General features: G+C 39.7%; 1 protein-coding gene across 1 annotated transcript in view; it reads left to right on the forward strand.

The window, feature by feature from the left end:
• Window positions 1-1,472: 1,472 nt before the first annotated feature.
• CBLB (Cbl proto-oncogene B, E3 ubiquitin protein ligase) overlaps window positions 1,473-20,336 on the forward strand; it is a 326,116-nt gene continuing 307,252 nt past the window's right edge. Inside the window, exon 1 of the mRNA XM_006890001.1 lies at window positions 1,473-1,640. Within this exon, the coding sequence (XP_006890063.1) occupies window positions 1,473-1,640 (168 nt within the window). The remainder of the gene's footprint in view (window positions 1,641-20,336) is intronic.

Consider the following 20,336-nt stretch of genomic DNA (forward strand, 5'->3'; position numbering starts at 1 on the left):
GTCACTGTGCAGGCGCCTGGGATTGGTCAGCCCTAGCCTGGCCCGGCCTCCGTGGCTCCGCCCCACGCCTGGCTCTCTGTGTGTATGTTACGGGGTGGGGTGTCCAGCGAATGGTCTCCTCCTCCAGCTGCTGCGGCGTCCCGTGGCCTCCGGGAGAGTCTGGCGGGAGGGGAGAGCGGGTGTGGATTTGTCTTGACGGTAATTGTTGCTTCTCCACGTCTCGGTTGGCCTGTGCCTTCTTGAGTTGCTCCTTCCTGGGAACTGTGATACTACGGCGAGTCTACACTGCCCGCTCGGGCTTTGCCCACGCGCCCTGGGCTTGTGTGCGTGTGGATTCCGACCGCGCACACGCGTGTCCCTGGACACAGACGGCGCGAGAGGCAAGGAGGGCAGAGGGGGCGCCGGGGAGGCTCGCCGTTGCTTTCCGGCTCGGGGGCGCCGGGGGCAGCCAGGCGCGGACCACGGAAGAAGAGGGGACAGCCCCGGCTCCCAGCTGCTGTCGCGGCCCCGCGAGCACTGTCTGAAGCGGGGTATTTAATACCCGGAACCCGGGCAGGGCCGGGGGAGGGGGAGAGGCGAGCCGCCGCGCCGCTGGATTGCAGGCGGCTCCGAGGTGCGCTCGGGCGCCCAGTGCAGAGCGTGGAAGGGGCTGGAGGCGCGAGGGGCACTTTGTCCTCCTCTGTCCACCGTCTTCCCCTCTGGGGTGGCAGGAGAGGGCCTTAAAGCAGGGAGGGGGCACCCGTGTCCTGAAACAAAGCTCTTGGACCTTTTTCTCATCACCCCCTTGAGTAAGAGAGACTGGGAAGAAAGAACTGAACTCTTGTGCGCGCTCTCTTGTCAGTTTCTCACTCTCTGAAAATGGGAATTCGTTTGTTTATTTGATTCTGAACTTGAGGATACTCACTCGCCGCTGGCTGTAGTTTGAAGTGTATGTATGTCCCTGCACTTGGCGATTTTAGCGGAGAATATCCAACTCCTACGCCTGCCTTTGTTGACAACAGTGCCGCTTACTCTTCTGTAGACTAAACCTTTACATTTTATGTTATGTAAGTTGGCGAAAACTAACAATGTGAAGTGAGATTTCTTAACAGGCTCCCAAGATACTAACTATGGGTTTCTGTTGCCCAGAGATTTTGAATTGTGTTTAAGGCAGAGTTTAGAACACTTGCTTTTTTGTTACAAGTTGTGTATCATTAAGTTTTTGCTACTTCGAACGTGAGAAAGATACATCTTCTATTGTTAGTATTCTCACAGCCACTTTAGGAACGTTTACTCTAAGACTACTGTGTGTTAGATTGAGGGTATAAATTCACACTTTCCTTGAAAAGTTGGTTCTGGAACCCTGAGATTTGTTCCCATTGATGGAGGATGTAATGGGTATGAGTAAGCCTATTCAGTTTTCTGTTCGGTAAATGTTTTCATGACTAACTTTTTTCCTCTTTTCTTTCAATTCTCCAAAGGACTGATTCCAGATGGCAAATTCTATGAATGGCAGAAACCCTGGTGGTCGAGGAGGAAACCCCAGAAAAGGGCGAATTTTGGGTATTATTGATGCTATTCAGGATGCAGTTGGACCCCCTAAACAAGCAGCAGCAGATCGTAGGACTGTGGAGAAAACTTGGAAACTCATGGACAAAGTGGTGAGTTCTGTCCAACAGTACATTGCTCTGTTTACCCTGAGTATGGTTTTCAAACAAGCAGTATGACAAGAGTCTTTGGATTTGCAGTATTCCTTATAGCAAGTGTGTTTAGAAAAGTTACATTTAAAGCAAAGATTGGGTTTTTTTTTTTTTTATTGTGTGTGGGAGGTTTTTTTTTTTTTTGTTTGTTTGTTTTGTTTTTTAACCTCTTGTCCTACTATTAAAGTTCAGAGTTCCTCTATATGACTCAGATATGCAAAACTTTTACTATTGGCTGCATTTTTTTGATGGCTGGCCTTACATTGGTTTAGAATTGTTTGCTCTGTCTTACATCAAGTTGTTTAGAAAACCAGAGTACAAGCAAGTAATTTTTTAAAAGCTTCTGATGAGATGCTGGTGACAAACACATGTGTGTTGCTGAGAATATTTACTTGGGGGGAAAAGTCAGATTAGCCCTTCAGTGATGAAACAGCATTAGAGAGAAAGAGTTTCCATTTTAATCTTTGAGAATTCATTAAGAAACTTTTTGTTGTTGTTAATGGTAAAGTTGCAACTTCTTTCCTCTAGTATTCCATTTTGAAACAGGAAACCTTTGTGATTGCACATTGTTTATTGAGAAAGGAAAATTTTTGTTGTGGGTGGTAGGATGGAGAATATCAGAAACTTCTGTGGTTTCTGCATATTGTTTTCAGATCAACTAAAATTTCACAAGAAAAAAAAAATGATGTGCCAGTGTCTGGAGAACTGTGGTTAAAAAGCCTTCAGGAATCTACTCAGGAAACTGTAGCTATCAGTGTCTCCTGTCTTACTAGGTAGGTTTATGCAATAAAGATAATTAAGATGTGGTTTGCTATTTTGTCTAAAGCCCTTGCTTTCGAAGAAGTGACACGATCCCTTACATATTGATAAGTATTCATAGTACTTCTTGACTTTACTATGTAGATTTCTAGGGCTAATTATAAATTTAGTTGAGCCTTTTCATATCTTTTTAACTATAGAAATAGAGTTGCTGATTGATTTTCTCCATCCCCCACCCCTAATTCCTTTATAAGAATGTACCAAATCCCCCATGAAATCTTGTGCTCTCATTCACCTTTTCTTTGGCTTGTAAACTGTGTGGGAATATTGTCAGTAGGATTGGCAATACAGAAGCAAAGTGACCAGATTTACTTTATTACCATATCATTGGTATAGAAAGTGCAGATGGCTGGATGAATGGTGAGCCTATCATCTTATGGCCTGTGGCTATGAATGCAGAGCCAGAATATTTGCCAGAGAACTATCCTTAGTTTCGGGCTTCAGTGTGACCTATTTAAGCTTCTGCCAATTTATTAAAATTGTTATATTAAAGTACTCTAGACAGAGTGATGTCATGGTGTCAGAACATTGCAACTTTTTACTTGGGGTCAGGTTTTGATTTTAGTCAGGTTTTTGGATACTTAAGAATGAGAAGTATGTGGTTTGACAAAAGTGACTATATTAGGCTGCCAAAGTACTAAGTCTTGGTTTTCTAAAGAGTATCCAGTTGAAGGTCACCTCTTTTGCTTAAGTCTTGTAAGTAAGAGAAGGCGTTAAAGGTTTTTATGTACTCATCTCTTATGTTCATGAGCATCAAATGGATTAAATTCTAGAAAGAGACACATTCTTTCCTCATCTTTTTCCTTAATGTGGTCAGTATTTGTATTGTGAATATTGGTTAGAACATGAGATGAAAAAGATTGGTATATAGAGGAATGAGATACAGCAACTATGAAGTTAACACTTTTGAAACACTCAGAATGGATGTTGTATGTAATTTTGGTCTATAACTGATTATTAACATAAAATTTGTCCAGTTAATTATTTGATCATGAGTTGTAACAAAATGGATGGTTACTTAATAGTTAACCATCTGTCATTATTTATTTTGTTAAGATCTTTTGTGAATTTGGGTCTGTCCATTTGGGAACCTGAACTTCCAAGATAATTTATTATTCTATTATCTAAACTCTCCATTTTGTGGAATGTGAGTGTAATAAAGTTAAAGGTGCATAGCTATGGCTCTTTTTGTCTGAGGTAAAAATTGTTGAGTTCATTTGTGAACATATCCATAGTCTGTGGAAGGAAATCCCGTAAATTACTGTGAAAGAGTTTTGAATGCTTTTTTCTGCTGTCTCACATAGTATTGAAAGACTACTATTTCTAATTGGAAGTATATTTTATTTTATTGTGTAATGCAGAAATGTCCCCCACATGTTTATCTTTTCCTATTTGCCAGTGCTGAAGGAAGTGGTTCATAATATCAACATAGTCCTGATAATTATATCAGGAACTTTATTATTAGTCCAGAAGTTACTCCCTTGACAGATTGCCTAATTGTTGTAGTATGCTACTATAGTATGAATTTAGCTTGTGATTAGTAGAAAACAATGTTTCAAGTTCAGTTTGGTAGTGATATAAAAGGGAGTGTTTAGTGTATAGTTAGCCTTTAGTCTTTACATACATAGTATCTGCTCAGGGCTGGGAAAATAAGATGAATGTCATTAAACTCCAAATTGAGTTGTCCTAGCTACTTAAAATTAAAATTACTTACTTTACAGCAGATGATTAAATGCTTTTAAAAAATTACGTAGGAAATGCTTCATTTCAACCTTCCTTGGACTCTAAATCTTAAAAGGTCAACTGAGGTTCCAGTTACAGCTGTTAAATTTTCAGAAGGCAGACTTTCTATACTAACTCACAGATGGTTGTTGTAGTTGTTAGGTACTGTCAAGTCCACTTCAATTCTTAGTGAGCCTATGAACTGCACATCTGAATCTTGACTTATCCTGCACCATCCTCACAATCTCCATCTTGGTCAAGCCCATTATTATAGTTACTATGTCAGAGGGTCTCCTTCTGTTTTTGCTGACCCACTAAATTTCCAAGCATGATGTTGTTTTCCAAGAACTTGCCCCTCCTCACAACATGCCCAATATTATGAGATAGAGTTTCAGTTTTTCTTTCTAAGGAGCACTCTGGTTACAATTCCTGTAAGACAGATTTGTTTATTTTTTTTTTCTTTTCAGCCCTTGGGTTGTGCAGTACTCTTCTTTAGTACATAATCAAAGGCATCAATTCTTCTTTTGTTATCCTTTTCATTGTCCAAATTTCAAATGAATAGGACTTGACTGAAAATATTATGGCTTGGATCAGGTACACCTTAGTTTTTAGACTGGCATCATTACTCTTTAGCACCTTAAAGAGGTTCTTGGCAGCAGATTTACCCTGTGGAACATGTCTTTTGGTTTCTTGACTGCTGCTCATTGTAGTAGTTGTTGTAAAGTCATTGACAGTAGGAGGGAGAGATTAATTTTTCCAGTTATGTTCCTTGTAGTATATTAAGTGTTTTGTAACTATTAGTAGTATATTTCATGTATTGTCGTTGTCTATTTTAGAGTCAGAACCAACCTATAGCTGACCCTCTGATGGGTTTTCAGAGGCAGTAATTGCATGGGAGGAGATTGCACATCCTTAATAGGATAACCCAAATCATTCCATTTACATGTATTTTTAACATGTGTGTGTCATTGTAAGTGTGCCCAAAAGTTATTCCCATTAGAGATTCATTATATGATACAATGGTAGAACTACCAGTCATAAATACACATCTAGGTTCAAATGCACCATAAATGTGGTTTGTTCTAAAGCAACTTGAGAGATAAGATTTACTAGTTAGCGCTTAATAAGCATGCATTGAGGACCTACTGTGTTCCTCCTAAGTAATTATTATGGGAGATACAAGTGTAAACCAGACATAAACCCACCCTTGACCCACCAAGAAGTTCAGAGAATGACATCAGAGCCAAGTATAATTGCCATGTAGTATGGAAAGGGCTGTAATAGAGACTTATACAAAGCACAGTGAAAGCAGAGCAGAGCACAGCACAACACATCCACCTGCTATTTAAGAAGCCTTGTTTTTCTGGCAACTGTTCAGACAGTTGTCTGTCTGGATTCTGCTGGCCATTGCCTTTTAGGAACAATATTATTATGCTCTTGTTGGAATTGCTGAAGTGAAAATAAGGAAGTGATTGCTAATCATTATAGTAGGAATGATAATTTATTTATGTGAGGTGCCTGTGCGTGGTTTTTATAAGAGTTTTAGCCAGGTGATGGAAAAGAGAAGAAATACTTTTCCGTCTAATAGATGCTAAATGTTCTGAGCAGACATGGATGTTGCGGAAATGAAGAAAAAAAATAATTGATGCTACAGAGAGGAGCAAGTCAAGCTGCAGCCTACAGATGATCTTGTTGTCCTTGTCATTTATTTGAAATTGCACTTAAGCCCTAAAATGCAATTATAATGAGCATTGAAACGTGAGTATGCCAGATAGCTTTCCTGCCTTCTACCTTCAGTGTATTTACCCAGTGTAGAATATAATTTATTCTCTATATCTGTAGCATCAATGTGACCAACTGTATTCTAAAGTTTGTCAGTCGGAGAACATTGGTGTAGATATTGATATTAAAAGCGTAAAAGGAAATATTATTTCTAAGTTGAATTCTTCATACCTCCGATAGACGTTGCATGTGGATTGATGTCTCTCCATAAATATCCTCTCTTCCTCATTAACCAGTCAATTTTAGCAGAATAATGGACTCTAAACTAAACCACCTGAGCACCCTACACATAGCACCTTAAGTGTCAGATAATTTTGCTAAAGAACAAGAATGTAAATTTAAGGACCATAACGCACCTGTTCAAAGCCATGGTATTTTCCATTGCTTCACACAGATGTGAAAGTTGGACAGTAATTAAGAGAGACCTAAGAATCAGTGCCTTGGAATAGTCTCGGAATATCCCCTGGACTGCCAGAAGAACAAACAAATCTAGCTTGGAGGAAGTTCAGCAGGTGCTGCTTAGAGGCAAGAACGGCGAAAATCCCGTCTATATACTTGGCATATGTTGTCAGCAATGGCTAGTTCTTGGTAAAAAAGACATCATGATGAGAAAAGCAGTGGGCTAGTGAAAGACCCTCCATCAGATGGGTTGATACAATGACTGCAGCAAGGGTGATGTAGGAAAGAACGAGGTTTCCATCTGTAGTTCATAGAGTTGCTATGAGTTGTAGGTGACTAAAGAACACCTAACAGTTTTGGTTAGTGCTCAGTTAGATTTTCCTTCGTGCTCAAAGACTTGGAGCAATACTAAAGTTTGTCACTTGTAACTACTAGGAAGAGTTTCTGATAAGCAAAAGTTGTAAAGGAATTTTCTTCAGAGATAACTTGCTTTATCCTTGCGACATACATACAGTGAAAGCCTTCATTTTACAAGGCTTTTTACAGTGCAGAGTTTGAATTGACTTTTTTTTTTTTTGTTTTCAAAGTTGCTTTAAATACTTTGTTGATTTTATTATTCATTTATCAAATTATAACTCTGGGCAAACAGACATTTGTAAGTAACCATGTTCTACAGTAGACCAAGAATGCTATTCTATGATATAAATAATATGACATAAAGTGGAATGAGGAGAATGAATATCATTGACAGAGGGTGAAAATTTGCTATAGAATGAAACAGAAAGTTGTTAAGCAGCTAGCTGTCCTTTAGAGGATATTCTAGTGAGTTGGTGTAGGGTACATCTGGCCAAAGAATGATTTAGTAAAGAAGATTTTTGCAGTAAGGTGAGTTGGAGAAAATTACTTTCTTCTTTATTGCTGCTGTAAACAAGTATTACAAATGGATGGTTTTAACAAATCAATTTATTCTCTTAGTTTAGGAGGCTAGAAGTCTGAACTTGGGTGCAGATGGCTTGCTTTCTCTGTTAGCTATGGTGGAAGATCCCGGTCTCTCTTCAGAAGCTGTGAGCCTCGTGTTCTTTGGAGGTCTTCACATGTCTTGGCTTTCCTGTGTAAAGTAGGTTCCTAACTCAGGTATTTAGACCCAACCAATGCATTTTGCTGTAAGTTCTTATTTCTTGCCAATATTGATCCTTGCTCTCTCGGCTTCTCTTTCCTTTTATTTCTTAATATAAAAGGTGTTTTGGGTCACATGCTAAGGAAACCCCTTTTACCAAAAAAAAAAAAAAAAAAAGAAAGAAACCCCTTTTACATCTGACAGGGCTGTGAAAGGGTTAAGGAAATTACACCTCCTGTAATCCTTTTACAACCATTTGGTCTATCAGATCATGGGGATCGCATCATTACGCCCAGCTAAGTAAACGCATTTTTTGGGGACAGCATTTAATCTATGACAGTGATAGAAGCTTTACATTACCTATCAAGAATGGACTGCTTATCTTGTAGAAAAGAGCTGTTGAAGGGTTTTGAATAAGGAGAAACTCAAGAATATCTTTGTAGATCACTCTCAATTTGGAAGAATGATATTTTAGTTATCTGGTGCTACCGTAGGGAGTTCTGGTGGCTCTAAGAGAAATAGCATAGGTGAGTGACTTCAACAAAGAGAAACTGATTTTTGTCATAGTTAGAAATTGATTTTGTCATAGCCTAAATTCAGGCTCTAGGTTGTATTTTTGAGGTTTTGCTCCTTGGTAATATTCATGTGACTAGGCATCTCTGTTTCCCTTAGTTCTACTTGTTAGTTTGCTTTTAATCTCTTCTCTATCTTAAAGATGTAGAGTACACCCTATGTAAATCCCATTTCATTACTGTACCAAAGAATTCTCATTCCCAAATGCAGTTACAGCCACAGGCATAGACATCAAGACTTGCAACACGTAGTTTTGAGTTGTTGTTGTTGTCATTGCTCATTAGGTGCTTTTAAGGCAAGTACAATTCTATAAACAATGTACTTGAACCATGTCCTATCCTGTTCCTCCCTCATCTCTGATACACTTGAACCCATGGTTGAATTCACTGTCTATCTATCTCATTGAGAACCTTCCTCTCTTTTGCTGACTCTCCAACTTTCGAATGTCTCCTTTCAAGGAATAGCTTCTCCTAGCATTGTGCTCCAAAGATGAGAGATGAGCTTCTCCATCTTTGCCTCCTAGGAGTACTTGGGCTGCACTTTTTTCAATATGTATTTGTTTTTTATTTTTTTCTTTTAGCAGTACGTGAGGCATTGAGTACTCTTCCAGAATCACAACTCAGGTGCATCGTTCTTCTGTCATCCTTATTCATTCTCCAGCTCTCAGATGCTTAACAAGAGATTAAAAATACCATGATTTATATCAGTGCACTTTATTGCTTTTCAGTATTTTGAGGAGATCTCTGTCAGGAGACGAAGTCAATGTAATATATCTCCAGAACTCCTGATTGCTGGTACCAGTGGTGTTCATTGTTGATTCAATCAGCACCCTTGGTTTAAAGTAGAATAGTTCAATCTATAACATCCCACCTTTGCCCATTGACTTACCTCTCCCCCAGAAAATTCCATGTTCTTCTAACATGTAAAACACATTCACTCAAAACATTATCCAAAAAATTTTCAGTCTACTCCAAGTTCAGAATACTATTTTCTGAACCATCTAAATCTCATACTGATGAGATTGAATCATCTAAATCATATTGGTGAAATATTTATTCAGTCCTGGGACAAAATTCATGCTAATTTATGAACTTGTGAAATTTAGAATATGAATTGTCTGCTTCCAAAATACAAAGGTGAAACAGACACTGAGTAAATATATTCATCACAAACAGGCGAAATTAGAGGGGGAAAAACAAAAGAGACGCCAAGCAAGTAAAAAACCGAGAACTATTTACACTAATTTGTAAGGGTTAAACATATTCCTCTATATTTTGAGATCATCTATGCATTCATTGACTACCCTCCAGCCCCTGCATGTTACCAAAGATCTCTGGAATCTAGATGGAAGCACCTCAGGTGTGAATTTCACTTTAATAACTTTCTAAACTCACTAACACAGGAAATCTGCTTTGAGTGGTCCCTTTCTCTTATTTTTCTGAATGGTGACAGCACTATGTTGGTTGTGATATGCCATATTCTTCTACCCTTTTGAGATGGCTACCCTACCTCTTCAGTTTAGAGCATTGTTTCTTATCCTTTTGACCAAACTCAGTGTTAGCCCCATAATCCAGAACTGGTAGATTTGACTCTCTTGAACCCTAGGAGTCTTTGACTCTACACTCGGACACTCCAGGAGCTTTGGCTTCACCCTTTTAGATTGAGTCAGCTGTTCTTCTATCTTTGTTCTTTTGAATAGGTGAATAGTTCTTTTGGTCTAGGCATGGCTCATTTCTTTCTTTCTTCTTCTTTTTTTTAAAGGCAAAAGATGTAGCTTCCTTGGTGTGTTTTCAGCCATAGATTTCCAAGAAGTAGGCAGGGTTACTTCTTATTGTATCCTTTCTGAACTCTTAGAAATTCTCTGTTGATGAAGTTTCTTAGATTTCTCAATCACAGCTTACTCACTTTAGGAAAAGATTATATGGCAAAACCGTGGAAAGCATTCTACTATATTCTAGTCCTTCGCGTGCACAATAGAATTCTCTAAACACTTAACGCTTGGTTTTCATTTTGCACATTTCATTTTTAAGTCCATCCTTTTTCTTACTATTTCCTGTAGTGATAAAAATAAGCCACTTTAAGTTTTTGCTTAGATCTCTCCTTAGCCAGATACCAAATTAATTAACTTGCAGGTTCTACCTTCTACCTAACAAGTGAGCATAATTCAGGCAAATTCTTTGTCACTGAATAAAAAGTCACCTTTCTTCCATTGTTCAATCACATGATGTTAGTGTTTTGTTTTTAAGCCTCACCAGAAGCACATCCCCATTTCTAGCAACTTGTTGTTATTGAATACTATGAAGTGAGAACCAACTCATTGCTGACACATCAGTGGAAGTAAATCACATAGGATTAGATTTCCCATATTTCTTCTGTGGAACAGCTGGTGGATTTGAACTACTTGCTTTTGGATTGACAGCTCAGTTCCTTACCATACAGTGGATTGATACAGTGACTATAACAATGGCTCAAGCATGTCTCGGATTGTGGGAATGGCATAGGATAGGGCAAGGGCTAGATCTGTTGTTCATAGAATTGCTGTGAGTCATAGAGAGAGTTCTGTTGGCCTACTGGATAGAAAGTGATGCTACCAAGACAAAGGTGGGTGATTTTAATCTGTAGCCCTCAGGCCTGATTTTAACTGGTTTTGGTCAAACATTCTTCTAGGTCATATAGCCGTGGTCTGTCCACTTGCTGTACATTGAGGTAACCCATGGTTGCTATGAAGCTGAACACTGTGACACTGATGTGTCAAATGCAAGAATGGTTACCCATGGCGGACAGTGTTTGGTGGAGCTCCCCGATTAAAACAAACTTGGAAGCAGGAGTGAAACTCTATGAATTTAGAGAAATGATGACAGTTGTATGAGTGTTCAGGTCTTTTGTTCATTGAGTCATTAAGAGTTGTCTCTGACTCGATGGCACTTAACAAGAAGCCACTGGAGCCCCCCTCCCTTTTTTTTTTTTTTTGGCTTTCTATCAAAAGTCCATTATTACGCATACGTATTCTCTAAAATGATGCAGACTTTCTCTATAACTCTTCTTACTTCCTCCTGAATCTTCATCAGAATTGCTCTTGATGTCACTAATTCTGTATCTTTAAGCTGGTCTCCACTTTTACCCTTTTTGGGTACTATTTGAACTGGCTCAGAATCATAACCACTAAAATGTGATGTTGTGGGTTTAAAATGGCTTCTCTAGGCCACTGTCCTTGTTTCTGTCTCATGGACAGGGAATGGGCTAGTCTTGCCATTAAATTGAGTGGACTCAGCAGCAGAAATTGGGAGTCTCAACACCAGCAAGCAAGAGGAAGCAAATTGCCATGTTTGGGGTCAGCGATTCCTCCATCAGCCAGACCAAGATTTACACAAGAGCCACAGCAGACTCAATAGAGTACCAGAGACCAACCTGAGGCAGGGCTGACTTGAGATTGCTGCCCCCCAAGCCACAGCCTGAGCCTGAGCCCTTGACCGAGCCCTTTACTGAGAGGGTAGTGTGACACTGACCTAAGCCGGGAAGCTGAAAGTCAAAGGGCCTGTGACTACGCTTGAGAAGCTGTCTAGAATGAGGAATTGTATCCTTCTAAAACTTCAATTATAGTCTGTTAATTTCTCTAATAAACCTCATAAGTGTGAATATAGTTCTATAAAGTCTGTATGGTCACTGCAGCAGATTTCAGATCTATTAGAGCAGTAAGATAAGTGTTGGTAGAAATAGGCAAAGTACAGTGGGGGACATATCTGACGTTATGAGAATTGATTTTGTGCTGTGGATGTTGTTGATGGATAGTTCCTCCTTGTAGAGCTAGTATAGGTTAGATATAGCTGTCCTCATGCTGCCCTTGCTCTTTTTATATATGTGCAACCACATGAAACTGCCTGATCCTGGTCTTCCTCACAACCTTTGCCCATTGTTACACTCACTGTATCAGTCCATCTTATTTAGCAGCTTCCTTTTCTTTAGAGATCCTCTAATTTTCCAAGTATATTGTTCTTCTCCAGGGAATGGTACTTCCTGATAACATGCCCAAAGTATGCAAGACAAAATCTCATTATCTTTCTAAGGAGTTCTCTGGCTGTACCTCTTCCAGTATAGATTTGTTTGTACTTTTGGCAGTTCATGGTACAGTCAGTATTCTTCACCAACACCATAATTAAAAAACATCAGTTCTTCAGTTTTCCTTACTCATTGCTCAATTTCCCATGCGTATGATGCAGCTGAAAGTATCATGGAAAAAAGATATCAAACAAAAAAAAATATTTTTCTTCTTAAAAAGAGTAAAAGTATTATGGCTTGTGTCAAGCATAGTATAATCTTTAAAAGGACAGTCTTACAAATAGCTCTTTAAAGAGGTTCTTGGCATCAAATGTACCTGTTAATTCTTGACTGTTGCTCACATGGGAGAAAGTTTTCCTGTAGCAATCTGTTTGACAGGATTGGGGAAATCAGCTCGCAAGGCCATCTTTAAAGTGCTACAGAGCCAAAGTATCAGTAAAGACTTAAGGTGTGCTTGATCCAAACCAGGGTGTTTTCAGTTGCTTCTTGTGCATATGAAAGTTAGGCTAATCCTAAAGGAAATGGATTGGCACAGTGACTATAACAATGGGGACAAATGTGTCAGAGACAGTGAGATTAGCTCAAGCTAGAGCAGGGTTCTAGCCCCAGGAATAGATGGTATACCAGTTGACATATTTCAGCTAACAGATTCTACCCTAGACATGCTCACCAAGTTGTGCCAAGAAATCTAGACTGGAAGAGATCCAGCTGACTGGAAGAGATCTATATTTGTTCGCATTCCAAAGAAGGGTGACCCAATAGAGTGTGGAAATAATAGAACAATATCATTGATTTCCCATGCAGGCAAGATTCTGCTGAAGATTATCCCAAAACGAGTGGAACAGCATACCAGCAGAGAACTGCTAGATGTCCAGAAGGGGTCGTGGTACTAGGGATATTGTAGCTGATGTTAGATGGATCTTAGCTGAAAGCAGGGAATACCAGAAGAATGCTTTCTGTGTTTAATTGATTATGGAAATGCTTTTAACTGTGTGGATCATAACAAACTGTGGCTGACTCTGACAAGAATGAGAATCCCAGAATACTTGATGGTGCTAATGAGAAACCTATACTTGGACTAGGAGGCAGTCCTCAGAACAGAGCAAGGAAACACTGCATGGTTCAAAATTGGGAAGGGCATACACCAAGGATGTGTCCTGTCTCCATACCTTTTCAACCTGTATGCAGAGCAGATTATCCAAGAGGCTGGGCTCTGTTAGGAGAAATGCGGTGTCAGGATTGGTGGAAGATCTGTCAACAATCTGCATTATGCAGATAACACAACCCTGCTTACTGAAACTGAGGAGGACCTGAAGTGCTTGCTGCAGAGGACCAGGGACTACAGCCTTCAATATCGACTGAGGCTTAATATCAAGAAGACAAAAGATTCTCACCATTGGTCCAATTGGCAGCATCAGGATGGATGGTGAAGAGATTGAGATTGTTCACAGCTTTAGGTTGCTTGGCTCCACAGTCAACACTCTTGGCACCAGCAGCTAGGAAATCAAAAGACCTATTGCCATGGGAAAGTCTGCTGTTAGGGACCTCTCCAAAGTACTGAAGAGCAATGGTGTCTCTCTGAAGACTAAGGTGCGTCTGATACAGGCCATAGTCTTTGCAATCACTTGTTATGCATCAGAGAGTTGGGCAATGACTAGGGAGGATAGAAGGAGAATTGATGCCTTCGAGTTGTGGTGCTGGAGAAGAGTATTGCATATACCATCGACTGTTAAGAAAACAAACAGATTCATCCTGGAGAGAGTTAATCCAGGCTGCTACTTGGAGGCAAGGATTCTGAGGCTTTGTCTCACCTACTTTGGTCATGTTGCAAGGAGAGACTGGTGCTTGGAGTGGGACATCATGCTTGGGAGGGTGGAGGGCAGGCACAGGAGGGGAAGGCCCTTTATGAGGTGGATTGATTTGGTGACTAGGGTAATCAGGATAGGTGTGTCAGAGACAGTGAGATTGGCACAGGACAGAGCAGAGTTTAGGGCTGTTGTATATAGTGTCACTATGAGTCCCAAGCGACTTGACTGCACATAACAACAGCAACAACAAAAGCAGGGTTCAGAGCTATAGAATTCATAGGGTCGCTGTGAGTCATAGTCAGCTTGGTGGCACATAACAAGCACAGCAAAGACTTGTAGTGTTGAATAAGAATACTTAATATCCCATGAACTGCCAAAAGAACAACCACTATGTATGGATTAAAGTGGCCTGGAGGCAAGGATGACAAACATTTGTCTGACATACTTGGGGCGTGTCATTAGGAGAGACTATTTCTGTGTGAGGATCATCGTGCTTGGAAAGATGGAGGGTTGGTGAAGGAGAGGAAGACTCTCGGCCATGTGGTTTGACATGGTGACTAGTGTAATGAGTTTGAGTACGTCAGAAATGATGGGGCTGGCACAGGACATGGGTACATATCTGTGTTCATAAGGGAACCTGTAGTAAGTTGTACCTAATTTGATGACATCTAACAATAAAAAAGGAGAAATAATGCCTTTAAATTGTAGTATTGCAAAATTATATTGAATATACCATGGACTGTCAAAATAATAAACAGAGGAAGTGCACCTAAAGAAGGTGAAGCTTCATCACACTTACTCAAGACATGTTTTTACGAGAAGCTGTCTCTTAGGAAAGGACATCGTGCTTGGAAAGAAAGGTGGAGGGTCAGCAAAGAAGAGGAACCTCAGCAAGATGGATTGATAGAGTATGTGCAGCAGTGGGCTAACATAGGTCAGGGATGAGAAAAGGGTTCAGGAGAGGACAGTGTTCAGATCTCTTGTTTATAGGGTTACTGTGAGTGATAGTAAACTCTATGGCATCTACCCACACCAAAATGATTAATCTCACCTCATTGACCTAATACAGATAAATCATCCCACATAGTAGTATAATCATTAAGTGTAGAGTTTGAATTTACAGAATATTTTTAGAAGAGTCAGAAATTCAGTTGATAACAAATGTGTTGAAAGACATGAAACTGAAAACAGAATAAAAGACCAGGAAGACTTAAAAGTTTGCAAGAAATAATATCTGAGATAAAGAACTGAACTGGCAGTTGTCAGGAGCAACATATAGCTGACCCTCCTGTGCATGTTCAGAGGCAGCACATTGCAGTTGTTTTTGTTGTCGTCATCATTTGGTGTCCTTGAGTTGCTTGTGAACATTAGCGACCGTATACACAGCACCTCTGAACCCTGCCCTGTCCTGAGCCAGTCTCACTGATCCCCAAACACCGATCCCCCTGTCCTAGTTACTCAATCAATCCATCCTATCCGGGGTCTCCTTCTCCACCCTTCTGAGCATGATGTCCTTCTCCAAGGACTAGTTTCTCCTAGCCATGTGCCCAAAGTATGTGAGATGGAGCTTCAAAATCCTAGTTTCCAAAGGAGAAACTTGGTTTCACCCTCTCTAAGACAGAATGATTTGTTTTCTTGGCAGTCCATGGTATGTTTAAAACTCTTCTCCAGTTTCACAACTCAAAGGAATCAATTCTTCTTCTGTCATCGTTAGTCTTCGCTAGCTCTCTGATGCATAGCAAGAAATTGTGAAGACCATGGCTTGAATTAGGCACACCTTAGTGTCTAGACTGACATTGTTGCTTTTCAGTACTCTGGAGAGGTCCCAGACAGTAGATTGTCCATGATGCTCCATTGCAGTATGTTTGGCAAATATTAGATTAAGTGTGGGAGAAAGTTTGGAACTTGAATCTTTATGACTTGAAATAGAAATAGAAGATGAAAAAGAAGGTTAAGTGAAAGTGACTCTTGAGGTTTTCAGCTTGGTTGACTCTGAAGGCAGTGATGCCATTAATGAGATAAGGGAGGGAGGAATGAAAGAGGAAACTTGGGGATTAGTGCATGATAAATTTGTTTTTTACTCTATTGAGTTTGACATGCCACAATGAAATCCATTTTGAAGTCAGAAAATGGAGTAAGATCAATTTAGTCAAAGTGATAAATTGAAACTAGAAATAGATGATGATAGGTATATTGAAGCACCATTCCAGGTTTTGAAAGTAAATGGATTGTACCAGGCAGAGTTGAATTTAAAAGTACAAAAAAAAAAAAAAGACATTTCTAAGGGTATATGTATAGTCTACTTATAATTAGATGTCAGAGAAGGAAAGAGAAATCTGCAAAGAGCAATGCAGGGAGATAGGAGAAGATGTAGAGCATATGAATTATGAAGGTAGAAGGAGTTTCAAGAAGGTAATTTCAAGTTTTCTACAGAAAATCAAGCTGAGTGAAAACTTAAGAATGCATTCACAATCATGACTAGAGACTTTTTTTGATTGTTATACAATTCTTTCATTCTTGTGACAACACATAGACAATTTACAAATCACTTTAGAATTGTGACACTCAGAGGAGAGATTGATATGGACAAAATGTTTTTATAGTTTCATGGTTTGAGTAGATTTGAAATAACTGTGATTGAAATAACTTGCTATAAGACAACTTTTAGGAGCCTCTCCAAAGTATTGAGGAATAATGTTGACAGTTTGAGGACTAACGTGACTCTGATTCGGGCCATGATCTTTCCAGTTACTTGCTGTGCATGTAAGAATTGGGCAATGAATAAGGATGACAGAAAAAGAATTGACGTCCTTTAGCTGGGGTGTTGGAGAAGAGCACTGAACATTTCATGGACAGTCAATAGAACAAACAGATATATCTTGAAGGGGTGCAGCTGAAGTGCTCTTTGGAGGCAAGAATGATGAGGCTTTGCCTAACATACTTGGTGCATTTTGCTAGGAGGTGCTATTCCTTTGAGTAGGACATTTGTGAAGATGTTAGGGACCTCTCTAAAGTACTCAGGAGCAACAGTGTCTCTCTGGAGACGAAGGTGCGCCTGATACAGGCCATGGTATTTGCAATCGCTTGTTTTGCATCAGAGAGTTGGACAGTGACTAGGGAGGACAGAAGGAGAGTGGATGCTTTTGAGCTGTGGTGCTGGAGAAGGGTACTGAATGTACTATGGACTGCCAGGAAAACAAACAGATTTATCTTGGAGAGGATTAAACCAAACTACTCCTTGGAGGCAAGGATTCTGGGGCTTCGTCTGACATACTTTGGACATGTTGCCAGGAGGGACGGGTCCTTGGAGAGGGACATCATGCTTGGGAGAGTTGAGGGACAACGCAGGAGGGGAAGACCCTCTATGAGATGGATTGATTCGGTGACTGGGGTAATCGGGATGGGTGTGTCAGAGGCAGTGCGGTTGGCGCAGGATAGAGCAGGATTTAGGGCTGTTGTGCATAGGGTCGCTATGAGTCGGAAACGACTCGACGGCACATAACAACAACAACATCAATTTTTTATTGCACTCCAAATTTTCTATTCTTTTTTTTTAACATTTGTACTTTATTTTGGTTTGCAGACAAAATTCATACTGTATTTTACACTGTCCTACATTCACATTGTGTTTCATGCAGTCATTTCCATTCATTGTATTTTATAATTAATCACCGCTTAATTATGCCCACTATAACTAGACTTTCCAGATACCCAGCAGATCTTTCTCATTTCCTTTGCTTCCTTTCTCCAGCCACCAAATTATGTAACCCTGCCATTTCCCCCCATCCTCACACCTCTGCTCCCACCTCTTCCCACCTTGAATCCCTCCCATACATGTTTTACTAGTTTCCTTCTGTTTTTACAGTAGTGATCTAATACAGTATTTGTCCTTATGAGACTGAGTTAGTTCACTCAGCAAAATGCTCTCCAGTCTCTCACAAGTTATGTAGTAATTTTAAAAATTATTGCTCATGAGTTCTTTGTAATATTCCATTGTGTGAATGTACCACAATTTCTTAATTCATTCGATTGTGTTTGGACATTTGGGCTATTTCCATGTTCTTACGATTGTGCATAACCGTGCTGTGAACATTGGTGTGCAAAGCTCTGTTTGTGCCTCAGTTCTAATTTCCTTGAAGTATATTCCTAGCAGTGGAATAGCTGTGTCATATGGAATTTCTGTGTTCAGCTTTTTGAGGAGACGCCAGTCTGCCTTCCAGAGTAGCTTTACCATTTTACACTGCCACCAACAATGTATGTGAGTTCCTATCTCTGCACGTCTCTCCAATATGTATTGCCTTTTTTTCCTTTTAGCCTTTACCACTGCTACTAGGGTGAGATGGTATCTCATTGTGGTTTTGATTTGCATCTCTCTTAATTTCCAGTGATTTTTAGCATTTCATCATATGTCTGTTGGTCATCCAAATGTCTTCCTCTGTGGATAGTCTTTCCATATCTTTTGCCCATTTTGTAACTGGGTTATCAGTCTTTTTCTTGTGGAGGCCCATTAGGATTCTGTATATTTTGTTATGAGAGCATTATCTGAGATGGTATAGCTAAATGTTTGTTCTGACAGTAGGTTTTCTTTTCACCCTGTTGGAAGAAGTTTTTGATGCACAAACAGGTATTTAATCTTTAGAAGTTTCCATTCATCAATTTTATCCTCTTATGTTTGTACAATTATGGCTATATTTGTCTGCTTTTTTATACCATAAGCTAGGTCTTCTGAGCTTGATCCCATTTTATCTCTTATTATATTTATGGCTTGGGGTCTTACATCTCGGTCTCTGATCCACCTAGAGTTGATTTTTATGTATGGTATGAGATGTGGCTCTTGCTTCAGCTTTCTTCAGCTAGCAGTTCAGTTTTACCAGACCATTTGTTGAGGAGGTTGTTGTTTTCCCATTTGATAGGTTTTGTTTCCTTGTCGAAAATCAGTTGACTGAGTTAATTTCTGGGTTCTCAATTCTGTTCCATTGGTCTCTGTGCCTCTCATTATAGCAATATTCTTCTCTTTTGGTTATTACAGCAGTATAATAGGATTTGCAATCTGGGAGTGCTATGTCTCCCACTTTATTTTTGGTTTTTCAGATGTGCTTTCCTTATTCGGGATCTTTTCCCTCTCCAGATAAACTTGCTGATTGCCCTTTCTGTGTCTTTGAAAGTGAGTTTGGTATCTGTATTGGGATTGCGTTAAACATGTAAGTTGCTTTTGGTAGGATTGTCATTTTCACTGTGTTGAGTCTTTCTGTACATAAATAAGAAACATTTTCTCATTTATTTATGCCTTTTATTGCTTTTTTTTCATAAGTGTTCTATTGTTTTCTTTGTAAAGGTCTCTTGGGTCTCTAGTTACATTTATTCAGGTGAATCTCAATTTGTATTTGCCTATTTGTACTCATTTCTTGATAATTTCCCACCCACTATTGTTAATGAAATCAAGAGGCTAATTGCACTTGGTAAATCTGTTGTCAGGGACCTTTCCAGAGTACTGAGAAGCAGTGATTTCAATCTAGAGACTAAGGTGTGCCTGATCCAGTTCATGGTCTTCATTGTGACTTGCAAAGCATCAGAGAGCTGGATAATGACTAAGGAGGATAGAAGAAGAATTGATGCCTTTGAGTGTGGTCCTGGAGAAGACTCTTAAACCTACCACCATGGACCACCGTGAAAACAAATAGGTCTGTCTTGGAGAGGGTGAAACCAGGTTTCTCCCTGGAGACTGGGATTTTGAAGCTCTGTCTCACATACTTTGGGCGTGTGGCCAAGAGGGACCAATCCTTAGAGAAGAACACCATCCTCAGAATAGAACAGTGGAGGGACAGCGCCGGAGAGGAAGACCCCAGATAAGGTGGATTGATAGAGTAACTAGGACAGTGAAGGTAGATGTATCAAAGTCAGTGACTCAGGACAGGGCAGACTTCAGTGCTATTGTACATAGGGTCGCTATGAGTCACAGGCAACTTGATGGCACATAACAATAGCAACAACAGAAGCAGTAACATGGATATCTTGTTTGGAATGTTATCATTTGCTTTTTGAGAAGTTATTTCCTTGTTCATGTGTTAAATTTTTCTTCCTACTTTGCTCTATCAAATACTTACTAAACATACCATGGGTAAAATTACATTAGGTCCTAGGATTTGACCACTCAGCAAGACTGATAATATTTTTCTTCTTTAGGAAAGTTCTGTTCTCATTTGGAGGACATATAGTGGACAAATGAATATATACTGGATATTTTTTTTATTTAATATGTGCTGGTAAGTGAATCTTCCAGTGGAGTTTTTTAGAAACCACACAACCAGGAGAAGATAATATAGATGAATGGGATCTTCTAAGACTCAAATCCCTATGCACATCCAAAAACTTCTCCAGTGG

Source organism: Elephantulus edwardii, unplaced genomic scaffold (assembly GCF_000299155.1).
Source record: "Elephantulus edwardii isolate Elephantulus edwardi_28Jun2011 unplaced genomic scaffold, EleEdw1.0 scaffold00085, whole genome shotgun sequence".
Classification (NCBI taxonomy): Eukaryota; Metazoa; Chordata; class Mammalia; order Macroscelidea; family Macroscelididae; genus Elephantulus; species Elephantulus edwardii.